The sequence below is a fragment of the Pygoscelis adeliae genome, unplaced genomic scaffold (assembly GCF_000699105.1).
Source record: "Pygoscelis adeliae isolate BGI_AS28 unplaced genomic scaffold, ASM69910v1 Scaffold218, whole genome shotgun sequence".
Classification (NCBI taxonomy): Eukaryota; Metazoa; Chordata; class Aves; order Sphenisciformes; family Spheniscidae; genus Pygoscelis; species Pygoscelis adeliae.
The window spans coordinates 289,386-307,186 of record NW_008825433.1 but is presented as its reverse complement, the minus strand read 5'-3'; the positions used below and the strand labels follow the sequence as shown (position 1 = coordinate 307,186).

The 17,801-nt window shown below is 39.3% G+C and overlaps 1 protein-coding gene across 1 annotated transcript; it reads right to left on the bottom strand.

Moving 5' to 3' along the window:
• Positions 1-570: 570 nt before the first annotated feature.
• CEBPZ (CCAAT/enhancer binding protein (C/EBP), zeta) lies at positions 571-17,800 on the bottom strand (the record flags this gene model as incomplete). The annotated part of the gene is given in 15 exon segments (XM_009331090.1): positions 571-1,313; positions 2,132-2,213; positions 2,300-2,361; positions 2,835-2,918; positions 4,640-4,848; positions 5,964-6,024; positions 6,898-6,998; positions 8,408-8,474; positions 10,899-10,967; positions 12,124-12,226; positions 12,926-12,979; positions 13,505-13,593; positions 14,230-14,404; positions 14,973-15,204; positions 16,254-17,800. Coding segments are annotated over 15 exon segments (3,075 nt in total), but the record flags the coding sequence as incomplete, so codon positions are not given.
• Position 17,801: the final 1 nt, after the last annotated feature.

Sequence of the window (17,801 nt, the reverse complement as noted above, 5' to 3'; positions counted from 1 at the left end):
CTTAAAAAAATATATAACCAAAATGTGGAAAGCAGATGTATCAGCCTATCTTGGTAACTTGGTGCTGGGCATTCATGGTTTCTCATTTCTCCTTTTCAGTTCTAGGTCCTAGTTCTTATATGCCTTTGCAGAAGATTTTCTGAAGCTGTAGTTCTTGTAGTTCTGTAAGGTGCAGTGAGCTCATCTAACCGCTCAGTGTGCTCAGAATGAGGCTTTTACTGCTTTCGTTCTGCTAGTAGTAGCATTGATAAGATCCTTCCATGAGCTGCTGTAAATCATTGAAATAGCATAAAGCTATCATGACATGATTTTCTACTGGGTTGCCAGAGCGGCCCACAGAAGGATTCAGTGAACACCTAAAGCTGCGTAAGGAAACAAAGTAGTTTTCCCAATTTTCACTTGCATGTCAGTCTGTGAAAGGCATTCAGCTTCCTGTGAATCTGTAGCTTGTATTTGGTTATCACAACTGCGAGGAAGCCCAGAAAACACTGTGATGATAGGGCTGCACATATGAGTAACCTGAATACAGTCTGTGATGCAATTTTTAAAAAAAAAAAGTAAATTCAGGTCACATTATTTAATGGTGGCTGTAACTAAGGAGCTCAGACAAATTTAGGTAAAACTAATCTAGTTAGAAAAACAGTGCATTTAATTATTCAACTTAAAATATGTTGGGTAAAGTAACTGTTGATTTATCTTTCTTATCAGATTTCAGATACACAATGCAGAAGAGGTTTCCATCAATTCTGGAAGGTAGGTTTGTAGTTGTTGGCTTCAGAAGGATGGCTGAAGCTTCTGTTGCATCTTATGTATAAAACAGATTTCATTATTGCTTAAAACTTACCCCAGGAGACAGTGCAGAAGCATTTATTGTTATGCATAGGCGTGGCTGGAGTGTCAGACTGTCGAGTCCTCAGAACCGGAGGACTATACATCCAACAAAACTAGCCACAAAGGGGCTCACCCTCAGACATGCCTAACTTACAGCTGACATGGATTTTCCTATTTTTCAGTGTATTACAAATCCAATGAGTGGTCTGGAATTCACGGCATAAGGGAGAATGACCAAATGACATGGTTAAGCAGCAAGAACTGAAGTAAGAAAGATGTGTGATTAATTAAAAAATATTTTAGAATAATTATTGTAAAAATGTCCACATTAAAATGTCCAGTTCATCTTTTTGATTTCTTGCCTCTGTACTTGTTTTTCAGCCCTCTGTGCCTGAACTGTTTCTTCTTTTTGATGATGCTTTTCACATCCCTATTGTGAAGCCACTTGTCACGTTCTATTTCCCACTGGATCTGTTTGACATCTGTAAGAGGAAAGGTGAGAAATAAGGAGCCGATGGATACCTCTGACCGTGATGTGGAATACAGATGAATCACGTAAAAGTTAAAACTCGGCTACTGTATTTATAAATTTTAATAAAGAGCAAGCTGCCAATTTTTTTTGACACCAGAGAAAGTTTTGGGTTTTTCATTTTACAAAAGATACCCTACCATCTCAGGATCTCAGAGTTTAAGACCGCTCTTGCCATCACTTTGTATTTTACTAATGCTAGACACACTTGTGTTAGGAGTACACAGTGTTTGAGTACTGTTGTTAACATTTTTCAGGCGACACCAGCAAGACTTGTAAAAGCTCTACAAAGGACTGACTGTTCAATCAGTATATACACATTTAATTCATTAGAATTATTTCTGTGAAACTACTTTTGCTTCACCGATACTGCAAGAAGTACTCCGGTAGGTAGGTAAAGACAGCCATGCCTTATGCCTTCCCTTCACGAGAATCCAGGACACTCTATCAGAGCAAAATTCACACGAATGTTTGACAAACAGCATACTGCCCCTCCTCATTTACAGTGTGAAAGGGCCACACGATAGCTGCTTCTCCTTTTCTGAAGCCTTATTCACTCCAGTAGTCACAGTTAATATTAGCACTGGGCATCTCTCGTAACTGAAGCAAACTAAGTCATGTCTTACTGATGCGGAGCTACTGTCCCTACTGTGTGATTTCTGACCGTGTGTGCGTTTCAGTGAAAGAAGGTACATCTTTTTAAGTACGGAATCTGAAGAGAAAGAAGTAAAACAGCATTACAACTGTCTGCTATTTGCAGCGTGTACTTACTTGCATTATCTCTGTTGGCCATGGCGTTCATTCCGATATTGTCAAACTTAGACCCAGCATTTTCATCGAGCAGATAGCCAAACTTTAAAGAGAGAAATTTTAGGATTTTATTACAAAGAAACAGGTAAAATGCTTGATCACTTTATGCTAAGCACTGATCAAACTCACCTCTTCTGCAGATGCTAGTATACTGGCATCTTTGAGTTTCCTCTTCTTTCCTCAGTTGGATCCTTCAAACAAAAAGTATTATTCTTATGAGACAGAATTTCAAGTTCACAAAGACACTAAAACAAAGTGTTACCATTGTTTTATTTATTTATTTATTTATTTAATGACACCATCTAAAATAGCTGTGTTAGAAACCTTTATTCTCCACCTCCCCTAAAAAAAGGAAAAAAAAGTTTCCAGCCAAGAACTAAATAGCACAAATCTGTGCATCAGGTGTTAGTAATAGATGCACAAACCAACAGTACAACTCCGTCCTTCCTTCAATTCCCAGTCCTTCAACAGCAGATTGGCACTCTGAATTAGGCCACACTGGTTGGAGGACAACCTCCTTTTCATTTATGGTTTATTGAAATCCAAACCCAGACCCAAAAGTGTAGATAATCTACTGTACTAAAACCCTCTGAGTCCAAAGTTTTCCAGACTCTGTATTTGTATTAAGCCTTCTCAAATGGAAATCATGGCAGTGTTTCCTTACCTTCAAGTGATCCCACAAAAGTCATATCTTTCTTTCTCTTGCCCTTTTTACTGACAGACTTCAATTGATTGTCATTGTTCGGGTCTGACAGAAAGAAGAAAAAAAAGATACATCAGTCCTTCATTCTCACACCATGTGCATGTATTCAAAAGCACAGCAGAGACTAAAATTACTTTTTAGGCATATTTGTCATAATGGTCAGAGTCTTTACTTTAAAAAAGTTTAAAACACAGTGCGCACAACCAAATCTGGGATTTCTTCAACCCAGACAATTAACAGTTGGTCAGTGGTGTGCCATTCTTTATGCTTTTTTCCCACAGCACCAAAAAGGAATGAAATATGATACTAAGATACATAAAATACTAAGGCTAAAAGCAGGTGTTATGTAAACCCTGAATGTCTGCTTGGTAAGTTTGGTGAAATAATAATCTCATGAAAGGGGTGTTGGTCGACAGCCGGCTGAACATGAGCCGGCAGTGTGCCCAGGCGGCCAAGAAGGCCAATGGCATCCTGGCCTGTATCAGAAATAGTGGGGCCAGCAGGACGAGGGAAGTGATCGTGCCCCTGTACTCGGCACTGGTGAGGCCGCACCTCAAATACTGTGTTCAGTTTTGGGCCCCTCACTACAAGAAGGACATCGAGGTGCTGGAGCGTGTCCAGAGAAGGGCAACGAGGCTGGTGAGGGGTCTGGAGAACAAGTCGTATGAGGAGCGGCTGAGGGACCTGGGGTTGTTTAGCCTGGAGAAAAGGAGGCTGAGGGGAGACCTCATCGCTCCCTACAACTACCCGAAAGGAGGTTGTAGCGAGGTGGGTGTTGGTCTCTTTTCCCAAGTAACTAGCGATAGGACGAGAGGAAATGGCCTCAAGTTGCGCCAGGGGAGCTTTAGACTGGACGCGAGGAAAAATGTCTTTACTGAAAGAGTGGTTACACATTGGAACAGGCTGCCCAGGGAAGGGGTTGAGTCACCATCCCTGGAGGTATTTCAAAGACGTGTAGATGAGGCGCTTAGGGACATGGTTCAGTGGACATGGTGGTGTTGGGTTGACGGTTGGACTCGATGATCTTGGAGGTCTCTTCCAACCTTAATGATTCTATGAAAGATTAATGTGTCAACAGCTGTATGAATAGTTTACCGCCCCTACTCTCAATCATCTTCCTGTGACCTTAAGTTATTATTTGAAATACTCCATTAATCTGTGCTTTTCCAGCCACATAAAGCGTATATTGTGTAAACTGTGCTTTTCAGTTGGAAAGATAATAAAACCATGCAAGTGCAACAATCAGTTACTATTACAGTAGTAATAAAAATTTGGGTGCACAGCTGTACTAGAAGAGTAAGCTGTTACTTATGAGACAGCAATTTAAATAAAAGTTACCTCATCTAAAAAAAAAAAAAAATCAACATTAACTAGGTCTAAAGAAATAAAAAAATTACCAAGTACCATACTTTTTTCTTTTTATTTTTCTCTTTGAGATGTTTTAATGTTTCTGCCTACTGTAGCCAGTTATTTGTGTATAAAGCTACTTTTGTTACTGTCAGTGTTTTCGGAATGGAAGAAACATGTCTTGTGTGTGAGTTTTTATACCCAAACGCCTAATTCCCACTCTCACCTAGGAGACTGTGCCAGGAGATGTTTCTCTTAAGACTTCATTGTCCAGAGGAGGACTTATTGTCACTTCTTCACTTAAAAGCCAAACCTCCCACCTAGGTAACTAAATCTGAATTTATATATGTAATTACATATTAGATAACCTATTTTTAAAGCTTTTTCTTCTAGTTTTTTGATAATAAATGGTACTTTACCTAGGCTGTTATCATCATCAGACACATCCATAAATACACCTCCCTCTTCGTCCATATCCCCTCCGAAGTCTTCCTCCATACTTCCTAAGGAGACTTCCTCATCATCCAGATCACTGAATTCATCTTCATCATCAGAATCCTCCCAGTCAGCTCTGGATTCCTCACTTCTTTGGCCTTTCTTACCATCTTTGGTTTTCTTTTTTATATTACTAAAAAAATATGTAACAAGCTTAGCACTTCATCTGGCAAAATACTGTTTGCATCCAGATAACATCTATCTACCCGCAAACACTGTTAGAAAAGTTCAACATCATTGCAAACTACTGTAAATGTAGGCTGAGACCTAAGAAACATGTATTATGCACTCAGGTATGTTTTCATCATCAGCATATGGAACTGTATTATAAAAGTCAACCATTTTAAGAAGTTCTGGAGAGAATCCTATTCTGAAATTAACAGAAATGTCAGCTTCAGTATTTTATCTCCTACGTGCCTTTGCTCCTTTTAAGAAAGTCTTTTCTGTAAAACACACCAACTGCTGGTATCCCTAGCAACTCTACTAAATGAAGAAATAAGACTTTTTTTTTTTTTCTTAAGAAAGGAAACATGGTTCTTCATGTACTGGATGGTTACTTGTTTTTTGTCTCCTCTTTGCTATTTTTTACTCACACCAGTCTGGATCACAAAAATGTTCAAGTTTCACTAGAAGTTTAAGCTTTAATTCTCCTTTCGCCTCAAGAAAAAAAGTTTCTGTGCTGATTCGAAAGCTGTATTGCAGATACTTTAAGTTAAAAAGAGGCTACTTAATCATTCACAGTTGGACTCAATGATCTTAAAGGTCTTTTCCAACCTAAATGATTCTGTGATTCTATGATTAATGAAACTGCTGACTTTCTGAGAATTGAGCTCTGTGATTCCGGATTCCACAAAGTTTATTTACTGCGTTAGGTCCAGTTACAACCAGTCCTTACAGCAGCAGTACCATTATGCCTCATCCTGCTTACTTGTCTTGGTAATTCTCAAACAGAAACCTCAGACAATTAAAAACAAGTAAGATTCTTACCTTGCTTACTGGGTCACTGCACTGTATAAATAAAATACTGCAGGTCTCACATGTCAAGCCAGCAGACTGTAAGCACCACAGGATCATGATGCTCCATTATGGCACACGCAGAAAAGCAGCATTACCCAGTGTTCAGCTGCTATTGCCTTTTTTGCAAGGTGATATTCCGAGTCTTTTTGCAAAAGGTCTATGCAACGTTGCAGAGTAAAACTCTATATGGGTATTAAAGCAAGATATGAAAGAACCAATTTAAAGTCTTACCCAGCAAAATCAAGGTCATCCTGGCCAACATCAATGGCATTATCAGCAGCTTCAAATGTATCTAGGGGGGGAAAAAATGTTTATTACTACAAAACAGAGTCAAAGAAAGAAATATGAAGTCATTGCAAAATATATTATTTTTAGGTATCATTTTCCTGAACAGTTTGTATGATCTGCATCAGTAACAAAGGGCCCTGATACCAAAGGGTTCGTACTCCTATAGAAAAACACTCCACAAAACAGTTACCTAAAGCTAACTGGACTTTTTCAATGAAAATTATTCTTTGAAAAATAATGAAAGTTTTCTTTTATCCAGGATGTAATTTCTGGCCAGAACTAGATGATGTGGGAAGCAGACGGGCACAAATGGAAACACAGTTGCCCAATGATTCAAACTTAGTTGGCAGGTGGGATATCACAAGTCTCAAACACTTGCTCCGAGTCAGATAAAACAAAGACTCAATTAAGATACCCCAGGCAAGTGTCCTGCCAGCTAATCTGTATGTTAATTTTCACATTAGAAGTATTCACTATAATTTTTGACAGAAAAGCAAGCAGACTAGAGGATGAAAGCTCCCATCATCGGATTCGCTTAGGAACAAATTGCTATACAAAATAGCAGGTAAAAACAAAATCTGAAAAATTACAACTGTTCTGTTTCAAAGAGTAAATGCTAACATTAGAGGGTCCTTAATTTAAGCTTCTGAATTTATGAAGCAAATTCTCAGAGACAGTCAACTTATTAGAGATACTAACCATAAAACGACAAACACAACTAGTAACAGATTCTTGTCGTAACTAAGACCATACTAATTGTGTCACTAAGGAAGAATCCTGCTATGGCAGTTCATAATTCTATAAAAAGGATAAATTAAAAATTTGCAAAAGCAGGAAATATTGGGATAGTTACTGCAACAAAAAAACACAACCTTACCCAATGCTCTTTCAAATTCATCATCATCTACATCTTCCACACTTTCTTCATCATCCTGACGCTTTTGCTTCTCTCTCCTCTTATCGAACTTTGAATAAAATCTGAAATAATACATTGGTCTCAGACACAAAATTACAGGTGATGATCTTTATGACAAGTTTTTTAAAAAAAACAACCTGCAGATTGTTTCACGTGTATGTTGCCAGTTGAAAATTGTAAGTAATGGTTTCAAACACATCTCAAATCAGAGATTTGTATTTTCTTTGTTTTTCAAAGAGTAAGCCACTACTGTAAGATTTAAAACAAAGAAATTTCACAGCCAAAGGTGCCAGAAATTATTTTCAACATAGTGAATTTATAAAAGGGCACAAGAAAGATGTGAAAATCTGCCTTATACTGATAAGGAAGAAAGGATCAAGTTCAACTTGAATCTAATTGGGGAAAAAAAAATATATAAAAGAGATTCACCCATTAAGTTCTGTTAAATTTTCCCCCGTAGCCCTCTTCTGTTGTGTGCTTCGTTTTACCTTGTGTCGGCCACTTTAAACCACTTTCTCTTCTTCATTTAATATTAAAGAACCACCAAACACAGAAGGCAATTTTGATCATATACAAGAGCAAAAGAGTACAGCACTACATATGGAAGAGTTTAAACATGTAATCTCAGTTTCAGTCATCTTCAATGTAACAACACTGTTAACTTTTCAGACAGGGGCATGTTTTTAAGCTGCTTTTCTTTAATCTCAAAATTAATACCACTATTTTATTAATATTATATTCCTCAATATTATAATATCAATTAATTAAAATTAGTAAGTTCCATTAACCTGATACTTCAAAAATTTTTAAAAGCCCCTACAGCAATGAATATATTAAACAAAAAAACCCCCCGAAGTTAATTAAACAAAATAAATGAAGTTAATTCAAACACTGATTTCCTAAGGAGACGCTCACAGGTAACCAGTATTTTGATCTAATAAGAACAAATCTTTGCCAAATGTGTATCGCTTCAATTCTAGTGTTACAGCTGCATTTTTATATCATAATCTGAAAGGAAAGCCAACTAAACGGAAAGAACTATGAATAATAAAAATATAAATACACAGAAAACTAGCTCCTCTGACTTATTTTGCATTGTTCCATTCTAACAATCTTTGATGCTAATAACATAAACAAGGTATATTCCAGGTTTTTTTAAATATACTTCTAACGCATAAGAATTACAACCCACAAGACATTCATCATTGCCCGTTGTTTAAGGCTTCTCTATTACAATGTCAACTTACTTAATATTAGACTACAAGCACTGATTGCTTTTGTTCATAAGTGATATTCTTTCCTAAGCACTTTTGACAAATGTTGAAATTACATTCTAAGGGAAGTACTGTCATCACAAGTCACTCATATTAATCAAATTTTGCAAACACTTGGAATACCAGGGAATGAAACTTATGAAACATAATGGGGTTTGATGGCATTGCATTAAAAAACACCACAAGTATTTCATTACCTGTGAAAAAACACTTCATCCACTGGGATTTTGCTTTCATCTTTGGCACGGAATTCCTTACTGTTGACTGCAAAAACAAAAAAAGAACTCATTTTACCTCAAGTTGAAATGATTGTTATTCTTTTAAAAGATTAAACGGCGTGCACAGACAGAAGTATGCAGATACCCAGTGTCATCCGTTAAATAAAGTGGAGCTCATCTCAAAACCTCTTCAAACTAACAGTTCTCAGTGATATATACTGATACTTAGATGTGAGCAGACCCTATGGAAAACCTCCAGAGGCATAGCCCTAACCAGGTCCTAATTTATATATCAACAAGGCAGCAGGAGCCTGTGACAAGCAGGAAGCAATTTAAAAAAAAAAAAAAAAAAAGTAGGAAATAAGATAAAACTCGCTGTCATGCACTAGAACACCAGAACTGCTTCTACCCAGCACTCCTGGCAGTAGAAACGCTCGTCAGCAGCTGCAAGGCAGGACCACACACCAGCTGAGCACACTGAAGAAGGGATCAAGCCTCACCCCGCCTCCATTTCTGAGGAACTGAGGCAAAATGTGACACTGCAACAGCAGATCAACTAGGGTATTGATCAGGTTCCCTGTGGAGAAGCTTTTTAACCCCACACCTTCCCCTTCGCTCCTCCACCTCAGAAGTAAATCAAAGGAGAAAGAGCTCCTGATTATCTCAGCGGGCACAGATTCTAATATTTTCTAAGTGACAAGGGTCCAAGTTTGTGAAACCAGATCAGCATACTCACAGAAGGACTCTTCAAATGGATAGAAGGTACCAGAGGATTTGCAGTTTCAGTTCTCTAAGCCTCAGCAGAGACCAGCTACATGCAACAAGTGCAGATTTTTGTATCCATATTAATATACCCATATTTTTGTATGAGGTGTTTCATTTGTAGAACACTTAAATTCCTCAAATCCAGTTCTAAATGCTCAGTCTGCTCCTTCAACTCAGAATAAACTAAAGAATGCGATAAACTGTACCTTCAAATGCATTCTAGGTAAAAATTCCTACTTTAAGCTTTAATAGCCATAAAACCATGCATCAGTAAAGGTACATCAGCTAATCTGTATAACTAAAACCTCTGTGCAACACAGCAGACCCAAAGTTAGAGCAAAGCACATCCCTGGGAATGTTACAGAGACTCTACCACAGAAGATGGTACCTCTTCCGTCCTCAAGCAGCATGTTTTACTGATGGTTTACCCTGATTTTTTAACTGCTGGTTCTTACCACCAAATCCTGCCCTTAATCATTTGAAACAGTGGGACTAGACAAAAGGCAGCCTCTTTCTGGAGGCAGGAAGACTCTTAGCAAAATAACAGTGCCAAAGATACCTTACACTAATCCTAACAATAGCTGAAGCTGTGGCATTGTATGGATTAATCCATACCATTTAATGAAAGAGCTTAATGTGTATTAAATCATTATATAAATCAATTTTCTGAGATTTTAAGTCAGTTTTCAATCATAATAAGCAGAATAAAAGTGGTTGTATGATAACTTGGAAACAAATAAAAACATTAACTGCACAATACTACTACATTAACTACTACTAGATCAGCATACATTTTAAAGATTTTTATATAACAATAGATATTTTTAAGAACTTTAAAAAACATTATTTGTAAAACTAGGATGCCAGACATAAGAATGGCATGTTTGTGAGCAGAAAAAGTTAGTATTTTATAAATTCATGTCCCTCTGAGGTTAGTACCCTAACAGATTGCTCTTCTAACTAGAAATACCATTAGCTGGAATAAATTCTAAGGCTTTTTTTAGCCTTTTTTCCCATCTAAGGGGTCACATTGCCAGCTACAAGCAAATTTGTAACAATGTTCTAAACTTTTTATACAAGATTGCATATTTACTCTATGCAGGGGGTGTATTTCCTTTTAGGGGGATGCAGGAAAAAGATAACTTAGCATTAGAGAAGGTATGGGAAGCATATGCAGGTCATAGCAAAAATAGCACAGAAAACAAGGCATGCAGTTGTCCATAGCTCTGTCCTTTGCTGTTACACATTTCTTAATGGGATGGCTAAACAGAAGGTATGATCTTCATCATGCATTGCCTAAGAAAAAGGAATTACTACAATAGAAAGTAATTGACAACTAAGAAGGGAAAAACAGAGAGAAAAGAAAGGTCTTAAAAAAAACGTGGTGTGTAGCCAAGTGCTACAGCAGAAGACAAAGTGTTTTCCTACTCAGGAGGCTAACAGTTGAGGTAACTGACTTTCTCTGTGTCATTTGTTTTTAAAATGATTCAATGGATCCAAAGTTTCAGCTGTGGAGATTCCATGCACCCTTACAAGAAGATTAGACCTGATCCTGAACATCAGGCACCACCACTGCACACCTGACGGACAGGACTTTCTTTTATCGCTAACAGAAATAGTATAGACAGCACAGATGACACGTCTACAACAACCAGCCAAGAATTTTTTAGCCGTAACAATCTCAACTGAAAAGGGGCTGGCTTACCTGCAAAATTCTGCATATCTTTCATGAACTGCTTCTTCTTCGGCTGCATTACCACACTGCTGGTGTTCTCTGTAGCAGAACATAAATCAGAAACAAATTACTTTATTACTATTGATACAAAACTGTGAGGAGTGGCTGATACACCAGAGCGTTTCCGTAAGGACCTCAAGAGGCTGGAGAAATGGGCTGACGGGAGCCTCGTGCAGTTCAACAAGGGGAAGTGCAAAGTCCTGCACCTGGGCAGGAACAATCCCATGCACCACTATATGTTGGGGGCTGCCCAGCTGGAAAGCAGCTTGGCAGAAAAGACCCTGGGTGTCCTGGTGGACACCAAGTTGACCGTGAGGCAGCAGCGTGCCCTTGCAGCAAAAAAGGCTGACGGTATCCTTGGCTGCATTAGGTGGAGTGTTGCCAGCAAGTGGAGGGAGGTGATCCTTCCCCTCTACTCAGCACTTGTGGGACCACACCTGGAGTGCTGTGTCCAGGTCTGGGCTCCCCAGTACAAGGCAGACATGGGCATACTGAAGAGAGTCCAGCGAAGGGCCACTAAGATGATGAAAGGACTGGAGCGTCTCTCCTGTGAGGAAAGGTTGAGAGCGCTATGATTGTTCGGATTGGAGAAGAGGAGGCTCGGGGGGATCTCATCAACGTATACAAATACCTGAAGGGAGTGTGTAAAGAAGACAGAGCCAGGCACTTTTCAGTGGTGCCCATGACAGGGCAAGAGGTGATGGGCACAAACTGAAACACAGGAGGCTCCGTCTGAACATCAGGAAACACTTTTTCACTATGAAGGCGACTGTGCGCTGGCACAGGTTGCCCAGAGAGGCAGTGGAGTGTCCATTCTTGGAGACATTCAAAAGCCATCTGGACAGCCTGGGCAGCTGGCTCTAGGTGGCCCTGCTTGAGCAGATGACCTCCAGAGGTCCCTTCCAACCTCAACCATTCTGTAGTCTTTACATTCCCCTATCACTTTGCTTATTCCTGCTAGGTTAGCAATTTCTGCACTGCGGATGTGAGAGGCAGCAGTATGTGATTGTCAGCTGGTTCTGAGTTGCAGACAGCTCTCTTGCAGCCCTGAAGACTGATCCCACTCCTTTGTTGCACCACGTGCACCCCAAATACTTGACAAGCACAAAGGGTTACTTGGCAATCTGAGAGAAAAAGACTTCAGTCACCATCAATAATCAAGATCATATGCTAACACATACAGAGAAGTTCGTACCTTTGCCTTTATGGAGTTTGGGATTTCTGTACACAAAGCGATCCAAGAATCTCATTAATGTGAAATCCTGCAAAGGGTCACCGGAGTACTGAATGTGATTTCCCTGAAAGAAGAAAAAAGCCAAAAATCATTAAGGTCTTCATTTTAGAAAGACAGCAGCTAAACACAGAGGACTCAAACAGTCCAAGAACAACCTTAAACCACACTTGGAAAAGACAAAGACTTGGGGATACTTCATCACAGAAGCCTGACCAGTTAATACACTCCTGTACAGGTTCTTGTTCTTGGAATTTCAGTATTTTCTTAACTAAAAAACACCTCCTTCACTTTGTTTCAGTGATGAACTGCCTTGCAATGTACTGTGCTAACAGCAGTTAATACTCAGCACTATTTGGATACCATATATTCAAATGAAAATAAGTATTTTTAAAATATATTTGTGTAGGTTTGAGTATTTTTGGCAGGATACCACAACAGCATTAAAAAAGAATTTGTTCCAACAGCAGGGTTCCTCACATAAAAAACCCACGTTAAATAAAAAGATAGACCAAAACTCTAAAAAAACTGTAAGAATCATGTAATACCCACATTTCTACCAAGTTAATTACTTCTGTGAGCAGTCTCCTTTACATGAAACACTTTCATTCCATGAAAAGCTTTGCATGTGAGTATGTTACAGTGTTGCAGAGCTGCTAGTTACCTGCAGAGTGCAAGGAGGCTTTATAATGTATTTTTTCAAATGGCAAAAGACAGCTAACATAAAAATGAAACTTCAAAGCTACAGACTAGTAAAAGCACTTACTTCTAGAATTGTTTTTGCGAATAGGGCCACAGATGGATGAAAATGTTCAGAAAGCTGAAAAACATGAATCAGTTATTTCTACTTTAAAAATAAATGCAATCATTACTCATGTTGACATCTCAGAGTCTTGACAACACCACTATATCATAAGACCACTCTGTAACTCACCAAATAACGCGCAGATGCATGTAGTAGTGCAAGGCTGATGTGCTCTGCCCTTGAACAACTGAAGAACCTCAAGCTCTAATCTTTTGTTTGCGTTAACTAAATACATTCTCACGTACAATTTTAATTAACTCAACACTAAAGAGCTTTAGTGATACAAAGCTAAGATCCAAAAGTCAAAAAAATATTATTATTGTCCAAATCTCCACTTAAAAATTCCTATTCCCTACTCCGGAATATCAGCATTGTATGTAACATATACAAGCTTAAAGCTGAACAATGTGTCAGCTTTAACCTTTCTGTTATGTTACCCAGGTAGCTACTCCAAGAATAACCAAGTTAATTTTCTTCTCTCAATACAAGGGCCACACTAAGAAACACAGTAATCAGCAACGTACCCTTAATCAGCCTTACCTTCTTCAGTTCCCAAAGGCTTGTACTTTCAGCATGACAGTATAAAGGACTTCGGTGCATAGGATCATATGAAGCTCCACTCTTCCTGCCTGAGGGGCGGAGGAGATGAAAACAACTTAAATTTCCTCAGGCAACTTCATGAGTATTATTTTCATTTCACCACGACAGCAATGCTGCCCATCATTCTTAGCTGGACAGGCCACAGATCCATTCAGCAGCAAGTAAGGGTTATATTCAGCTGCCCTTCCCCAGTGTATGATCAAGTGCACAGGTGAGCTCCTACGTGCTTCCAAGGAAGGTCCTGAAAACCCCTGCTCTGTTCCAAAAGGTCCTGAAGAAAGAGCGAAACTAGAAGCAGGTTCAAAGCTAGATGAATTGTTCTAGCAAGCTTCACAAGCAAATGAGCAGTTACACATCCTAACCTTGGCTACACTGCTCTGAAGGTGTTTGAACGTGGAAGCAAAAAATCCCATGCCTGTTTATTGCTTAGGCGCAAATGCAATAAACTGCATAAAGTGAAATACGCTAGCAGATTCATACAGTCTCTTCATCGCTGCTGAGCTAACATAAAGAAAAACGATTCTGACTGATTGCTTTGAATCAAACGTCAATTTGAAAGCCTAAAATAATGTTTTAATCACTTAATTTTACAACAAGTCTTGATCAACACGTCACTGTTACGGAAAGTTAGAAGTTAAATGAATCATATTTTCTTGCTAATTTACCTCCCATATTCAGATGATGCACCCACGAGGCTGTTGAATTTGAATCTTTTTTTTTAGCAGAATTTTCCATTGTGCTCCTCTCTTCACTTTCTACTTCTTTGTCTGCATCCACAATTTTTTCCTCATCTTCTTCAGCCTCTTCTTGATCCTTAAAGCACTCTTCATCATCTGACTCCTAAACAACAAAAAATGTTAGCGAACCGCTTTTCCTTTCCAGTTTTATTCAGATTTATTAGAAAATGCACATACAGTTCTTAAGAAGCTACTTACAAAAACATAAACAAATGATGGCCGAAGTTTAAGCAATACATATTTTTGGCCTTGATACTTAAAGGACTTAAAATTGAACTTTACAGCTTACATCACACAAGTATAATGGTCCCTCCCCGCCTGAAGAAAGAAAAAAAAATCCAGTCCTGCCTAGCTATACTTCAGAGACTTCAGAAGAAACAAACAGGCCACATTTTGACAAAGCTTTTGGGTGAAGAATGTTCACCTGCTTACTTATAGAGCATTTAGCAAAATAATCCTCTCTCCATGAATGAAGTCCCTAGGGCCCGCTAGAATGCTTAAACCACCTTAATCTATGCAGATTTTTAATATAGTTATAACTGTTCAAGTGCTTTCTCCCATAACATAACATATTAGCAAACCCTCAGGTTACTAATAAACAGGTTAGGGAAAGGTGTTTATGAAAATAGCTTTTATCGAAAAAACAATGAGATAAAGAAACCATCTTATACCACGTGATCCTGTAACTGGACCCTTAACTCTGGTTTTACTTTCAGAAGCTCAGACAGAAGGTACAGGGTTCCACAAATGAAGGGTGGCATCTGCCCACAAGTGACTTGAAGTAACCTCTTCACAAAGGCCTTCACGCGCCGTAACACTACATCTGCCTTCAGAGATTTATAGACGAGATTCAGAAACATGGATGGCTTTGAGCAGGTTGCTAAAGCAGGATCTAGAAGCTTCCTGTAGAAAACACAGGAGAGAATATTGCTGATTGTCATAATGCACATAGGAGAGTAATTGCTATTAACAACAATCATCTACATTTTTCAGAGTGCCATCTAAAAGACCAGTGACAGCTTGTTCCCCAATACTCAAAACCATTATGATCAACCCTGAACTGTCAACAGCTGTGTAATATTTCTAGATACATGAGACACTGAAGATTAAAAAAAGCCTGTATCAGTAAACAAAAAAAACTGTAAGAAAATATAAAGAAACTGAGTTCAACTGAAAACAGTTTCAAAATTTGAGATATTCAAAGTGAGAAATTAATCCGATTTATTAAGATGTTCAAAAAATAGAAAGAAAATGGTTAGCAATCGGCATGCTTCACAATCAGACCAGACACATGTGTTGGCAAGTTCATCTTCTACTCCACTTTTTTTCCAGGCTGCCAGGCACAGGAAGGCCCCTAAATACGTTGCATGTTCTGGGGGAACTTGAGTTCCCTTTTTAAAAAAATCAGCAACTTCCCTTTGGTCTACTAAACAGAAGCCTATAAGGATCCTACAAAGAGTCTAAACAATCAGCTGTGACAAAAAAGAGATATTTCTATAATACAAGGCTTTCCAAGTACACAAATTAAATCATCTACAGAATTTGTTAACATAATATTCTCCCACACCCCCATGAAAAAAGGAAACAAGATTTTAGGCTATTGCGTGACTAAACCACGGTACCTGTAAAAGGGATTTCAGAAGAAGTAGCTATCTAATAATTTCAAGTAATAGCTGGAATTAAAACATGACACTGGAAAACAGTGCAAATGATGAAATGCACATGTTGTGTTCTCAGGACCTATCACTACCATTTCTTTTATCCCCACGTTAAGCCAATGAAATCACATGCTTTTTCTTCTAGCTCGTACAAAACGTCAGAAACTTTTAGCCAATCAGACGCAAAACTTGCAAGATCTTAAAAGCACAATAAGTGTTTCTACAACTTTAAATTAATGGTGACAACCTCAAAAAATGAAATTTATATTAAAAAAATGCAAACCTGTCACTTACTTGTAGAGTGCTGCGTAGTACCTATCAGATACAGTCTGCTGAGAGTCCATCACTTGAAACAGTAACATCAGGGCCTGGACACTGGTACCGAAGTTCACAAGATGCAGAACTTTAAACAACGTGTCCATTTGTTCTTTCACTTTCTCATCACCAGTCTCAGCATAAGGGTAAGCTCTGTTTACCCCGCAAAGAAGAGCGCTGAGCATTTTGGATTCAACGTCTTTTTTCTTAATGCAGTTCCGAAAAAAGCAAAAGTACAAAGTGATCAGTTTGCTAGCCAACGCACTTTCTTCATGACTGAGGACTATCTGATTTAGAAAGCAAATGGCATAATATTGAGTTTTCACATGAATGTTTGAGCGGTACAAAAGCCTCTCCACCTCACTGCACACTACTCCCTTCATATTTGGATGCTTGTGAAGCAACATCTCTAAAAGATAAGAGGCTTTGGTGGCAATTTTGTTCTGAGGGTCTCCCAGTTTATTTACCAGCTGAACAAGCAGAACTTTCTCCTGCTCCGGCTTGTTACAGAGAAGCTCGTGGGCAACTGCCAGCGCTCGGGATTTCGTTGCCGTCACAGAATCATGACTCAGTGTTTCTAACGCTTGCACGAACTCTGCCACCTGCAGTTTCAGGTGATGCTCAAAGTACCACAGTATCAACCGTCTGTCTCTTGAATCCCTATTGCCACTCGACATCTTCTCTATGTTGTTACACGGCCGCTGCGAGAAAGACCATAATTTTCGATTGTCTGGTAAGAGATCTGAAATGAGAAGCTCCTTGAATGTATCCAGAGCCATAAGGCTCTGATGCCTGCTGCCCTTTTTCTTTATGAGGTTTACCAAGTTCTCAACAAACTGGAGACTGTGGACAGCGCTGTCCTGAATGAGGAGAGTCATCGCTGCCATCCTGTCAGCCAAGGTACCCGACGACACAACAGTTTTCATCCATGCCGAAGAGGCCCCCTTCTGATGATCTGTCTTATTCTTATACAGATCTATCTCATGATGGTACAGCTTTTGGGCCAAGGCCTTATACTTGGACAGAAGCGTCTGATTTTGTGGCTCTGAGGAGAATTCGTTGGTGTAGTCCAGATCGTACCATTTGCCCCCTGGTTTGATCAGTATCACTTGCCTAGCATGAAATTCAAAGTCTTCTTCCAGCCTATCTTTCTTTGCTGAAAGGTGCTGGTCCTGATCACCACCAGGTTGCTTTTTCTTGCTGTCTTTCACACCGCTTGCCTTTTCCTTGACTTTTTTTTCTTTTTTCCCTTCTAACGAAGGAGGATTAGTTTCTTTCTTGCTTTGCTCTTTCTTTGGGGGCTTCTCTTTCTCCTCGCTGCCGCCGCCGTCCTCCTCCCCCTCCTCCACCACCAGGCAACTTTTCGCATACTTGCCGAGCCCCAGGGAGCGGACGAACGCCTCCAGCTCCCCTTCCTTCAGGTCGTCGATCGCGTCCTTCTTGCCGCCGTCCACCATCTCCTCCGCCTCGTCCACGGCGCACAGCATCAGGTAGTCTTGCTGCGGGCGGCAGCGCACGGCCGTTACA